The following is a 4,983-nucleotide window of genomic DNA, read 5'->3' as shown; positions in this document are numbered from 1 at the left end:
CTTTAATTATTTCTTAGGATGAACTCCAAGGGTATCTATCCAAATGGCAGGCTTCTCACAAACTGGCTTTCGGAAAGGGGACAGCAATGGAGAGACTGCTCCCCAAATGCTGTGGAGGGGGCCCCTCTGGGATGGTAGCCTCTGTGCTTGGTTCCCTGCCTGTAAACAGGGTGACCACAGTGCCCGTCTCACGGGGGTGGTGAGGACACACGCATTGTATCCAGGCAGCCCCTCCGGTGTCTGGGGGTGGGGTGTCTGCTGTGACCGCAGCTGGGTTTAGTTCCCTTATTTGGGAAGGACGTCTCTTCTCTTTGAAAGCCCCTCATAGAGTTGGGAAGGGCAGAACCTTGAGAGCTCTCCTCCCCTTCCCTGCTCTTCCAACAGGCTTCCAGATAATTCTGGTTGTCTCCTTAGGGATTATTATTTACCTTTGCATACATTATTTCTAGAAACCTGGGTAGGGGTGAGGTGGCCTGAGCCTGTCCCCGGGTCCCCGGCCGTCTCCCACTGACTTCCCTGGGCCCCTGCTCATGCCTCTCGGACATGGACATGGAGTGCCTGCATTTACCAGCCCCCCCTGCCACCAGGCCTCGGTAGTCGGGAGGGCTCGCAGGGGAGGGGGCACCCCAGCTGCGTGCCCACCCCAGCACCACCCCCCTCCACCAGCGTGCACAAGGCAAACTGGCAACAAAAGCCATGCCTCTGAAGATGAGGCTTCTCCCTTTCTAGTCCCAACGTGCCCCTCTTAAGTGGAAATGAAGCAATTCCCCAGTCCTCATTACGCTGGTTTTAGGTCATTCCTGGGGAGGGTCAGTCGTGTGGCTGCTCAGATATTTTTAGATGAACCGTAAGTCGCATGGAAATTAAAGGCTGCGACCTCCCCGTCATGACGAGCCCTGGATGGCCAGGTGCCCTCGGGCCCCCCGCTCCGTCAGCAGCCCCCGCTGCCTCTGCACCAGGGCGAAACGCGAGAGGGAAGGCGTGCGATGGTGCGAGGCAAGGGAGCTGGCTGGGGGCACACAGAGCAAGCCCCCGTCCAGCCCCGGGGGGGACGGCAGTGTGCACAGATTTCGCCCTTGACTTCCCGGTCCTCCGGATCAAGTCTTCATGGGCATCTCAGTGGCACCCACTGCTGCACCCCGGCCCCTCCTCAGGAGGAGGAAGGAGCACAAGAGAACGCTGGTGACGATGCAGGAGAGCTCACTGCATGCTGCCTGGGGCCTCCCGAGCCCCTGCCCGTGAAATTAGCGCCCCTTTCCCCGGTGGGTCGTGCCCGTCTGTTCTTTGCGGCTCGCACTCTGGTTGAGGGCTGGGGCCGCCCGGCTGGCTGCTGTGGCTCCGGCCCCCAGCGCAGGCTGGCACTGAACACGTGTCCATTAATAAGTGAATTAACCCCTGCCTGAGAGTGTGGGACCCATACCGGAGACGCTGGGAACACGCCGCCCCCACCCCACGTGAGCCTCAGCTGCATCACGGCGATCGCCCATCCCCGGGGCAGCTTGCTCGTGCTCTGTAAACAGCGCCGTCGGGGCCTCTTTGATGAGTGAGTGGTTTATTCTCATGCCCCCTGCGGAAATTGTAAAGATAGGTGGCTCTTGGGAACATCAGGATTTTGAGTCATGGGAAATAATCCACCAGGATTGGTCTGCAGGTCACTGAAAGTGGGGCATACTCAGGGCACAGGGGGCAGAGGTGGGGGGGCCCCATGCAAGGCAGCCTTCAGAGACAGTCAACACCAACAACAGGGAAGCTGTTGGGCGCTGACAGCTTCACACACAACAAGGGAGCCCCACGGGGTGAGTTTAAGAGCAAGAGTATCAATGAGGAAGTTCTCGATCGGAATTTTAGAGAAAGCTGTGACATGCTGACATATGGCTGTACGACTATCCTTAGGATCAGTGAGATCTGGACCTTTGCCTTTCACTCCTCCAGAATGGACTGTGCATGCCCTTCACAGTGAGCCCAGGGAACCCAGAGGTGATCCTGTGGCGTCTGTCACCAGTGAGCCGAGGGCCACCCACATGAGAGAGGAGTGACCTCCAGCCGTCCATATGCCCTCTGAGCTGTGCAGGGCAAGGGCACCTCTGCTGGGCATCCTCCTGTTCGGGGGGTCACCAGCCCTCCCCAGTTTCTTAGTGGGTGGGCCTGAGAAACACCAAGAAGAGAGGCGCAGCTTTTGTGGCTTCTCCCAGGAGCATAACGAAGGCCCCCCCACCCCCCACCCCCCAGTCTGAGCACAGCCATGACTGGCCCCTCGAGAGGAGGACTCCCTCTTGACCAGGGAACGTTCCAGGTGCTGCTGTCAACTGCTAAGATCCAAATTAATGTGTATCCCAGAATCAGCCCTTTTTTGGGAAAAGAGCCCATGTGGTAAATTAATAAAATGCAGTCTTGAAAAACCATGTCACTTACCTTGTTTTGTGCATAGACCCTCGTTCCATTAAGTGCTGTCCTTTCTGATTGTACATCATGGGTATTCCATTCCTGAACCAACATTCCTCCCTAGGAGACTGTTATCTGCGATAAATAGAATAGAAATTCATAAACAAAAATTCACAATACCCTCCCATCCCTCTTCCCTGTCAAGCAGTGTATTAATTTTCTTGGCGGTGGTGGAACAAATGACCACAAACCTAGTGGCTTAAAGCAGCGCAGACGCATTCTCTCGCAGCTCTGGAAGTCAGAGGTCTGAAAGCAAGGCATCAGCAGGGCTGTGTTCCTTCTGGAAGTTTGAGGGGAGAATCTGTGCCTTGCCTTCTCTGGCTTCCAGAGGCCACTCGCTTTTCTTGGTTTGTGGCTGCACCACCCCGATGACCTCTTCTTCCAGCCGCACATCTCTTCCTCTGCCTCTGCCTCTCCTGCCTTCCTCTTATAACAACCTTGTCTTATACCGGAGCCGCCTGGATAATCCAGGGTACTCTCCCTGCCTCAGTATCATGAACGTAGTCACTTCGGCACGGTCGCTTTCTGCCATGGAAAAGTGACATATTCGTTCGTTCCAGGAATGAGGACATGGACATCAGGGGCGGGTGGAGTGGTCATTCGTCTGCCCACCACAGCAGAGAAAAGGCAACCTCCGTAAACTGCCTTCTTCCTGATTGCTCTGATTTGGGTCATTTTCTTTTAATTTTTAAAAAGGATTCTATTTATTTGACACCGAGAGAGAGAGAGAGAGAGAGAGAGAGCGCGCAAGCAAGGGGAGCAGCAGGCAGAGGGAGAGGGAGAATCAGGCTCCCCATTGAGCAGGGATCCTGATGCAGGGCTCCATCCCAGGACCCCGGGATCATGACCTGAGCCGAAGGCAGACGCTTAACCGACTGAGCCACGCAGGCGCCCCTGATTTGGGTCATTTTAACCCATTAGGAGAGAACCGGCTCCATTCGCCTGTCCCCTCCCATCTGAGCAGCATGTCCTCTGGGAAATGCACCACCCACCCCTGACCTGAATGCCTTCCACAGCCGCCCCTGCTCTTCAGATGCTCTGCCAACTCTCGGGTGACATCGGGAAAAGCCTTCCGCGAGAGCTGGGGAATCTCACACAGCTTGTGTGTGGTTCTGCCTCCCTTCCCACAGGGGATCCGTGGGCCATGTGTGGGCAGCAGCCGCCCGGCCATGACAGGAGGTGAGAGTAGGGGAGGCGAAGGTGCTGTTTGGAACAGGCTTTCAGGAAGTCTCTACCTCCCCAGTGAGCATTCTGGAATCCCAGTCCACGTGTCAGGAGCTCCTTAAGTACGTGTGTCCTGAGGAAGAAGCACCAGGCTGACCCTCATCTTGACCTCCCAGCCATCACCATCTCCTCTCAGGTGACCAGAGAGAAGGTCCATGGGCCCACTGGACAGAATTTGGCTCTCCCCGTGGATGTGGACAACATGCCCACCTTAGGACACTTGGGGCAGCAAATGTAGGACCACCGGCTTCCCACCAGGAACAAAATCAAACCCACAAAACCTCCCAAGAGGTCAGCTCATTGCTCTGGGGTCTTGTTCTTCCTCCAGCGCAGGGATGGGGCCGTGGTGACAACAGGCACACCTGAGGAAGCAGAGCACTCTGTGAGGGCGGCAGGAAGCCAGCTGCGCTGTGGGGCCCAGCCTCTCAGTGGCCCTGAGGAGGGGTGGGCAGGTGGTGCTGGAGGAGCGGTTAGCGGCCCCCTGCACTGCAGTCTCCCCCCACCACCCACCAGCCCAGAGGTGTTCAAATCCGAGTGCTGGGACTAGCTCGGTGATGCTCCTGCTTGCTTCTCTGGTCCCACGAGACTTTCCTCTCCCAGGACGGGAGCAAAGATACCCGAGAGCCTCCTGTCCAGAGAGGAAGAGGTGTCCACGCCATAGGGAGGGGAGATGCCAACTGCAGCACGGCCTACAAGCCCACGGTGTGGGGAAGCTGATAAATCACACGTATGTTTCTTGTGTCTGGTCTGAGCACAGAAAAGTATGAGGAGGAAATAAGAAATTTAGCAATACTGCTTATGTCCCAAGGGTGGGATAAAGTGAAGCATTGGCTTCCTTTGCTCTCTATTTCTGCACGATTTGAATTAGAATATTTTACAATGAGCGTATAATTCTATGGTTATTTCTGTTATCATAAAACATATATATATGTATATGTAACATTTTTAACAAAATGAGAAAAATACTGTTGAAGTGTATTTGACCTGGAGAGATATTCACAATATACAGAATAAGAAGTTACAACACATCAAGAACAACAGAATCCCATTTTTTTGCAAAACAGGAAATATCTCCAAGGATGATATTTTGGTGCACTAAAATGTTTAAAATGCTTATCTTTGAGTGGTGGAACTATTATTTGTATGTCCTCATGCCTTTCTGTATTTTGTATTTTGTATTTATTTTTTATTATTTTTTAAACTTTTTTTTTATTAAGATTTTTTATTTATTTGACAGAGAGACAGCCAGCTAGAGAGGGAACACAAGCAGGGGGAGTGGGAGAGGAAGAAGCAGGCTCAAAGCAGAAGAGCCTGATT

The 4,983-nt window shown here is 54.0% G+C and overlaps 1 protein-coding gene across 1 annotated transcript in view; it reads right to left on the bottom strand.

The window, feature by feature from the left end:
* Nucleotides 1-839: 839 nt before the first annotated feature.
* The window catches only part of DHRS12 (dehydrogenase/reductase 12), a 34,439-nt gene continuing 30,295 nt past the window's right edge, over nt 840-4,983 (bottom strand). The window contains 2 exon segments of the mRNA XM_034663789.1: nt 840-950; nt 2,413-2,517. Coding sequence (XP_034519680.1) covers nt 885-950; nt 2,413-2,517 — 171 coding nt within the window. The 3' untranslated portion in view covers nt 840-884.

Source organism: Ailuropoda melanoleuca, chromosome 7 (genome assembly GCF_002007445.2).
Source record: "Ailuropoda melanoleuca isolate Jingjing chromosome 7, ASM200744v2, whole genome shotgun sequence".
Lineage (NCBI taxonomy): Eukaryota > Metazoa > Chordata > Mammalia > Carnivora > Ursidae > Ailuropoda > Ailuropoda melanoleuca.
This window is presented reverse-complemented; position numbering and strand designations above follow the sequence as displayed.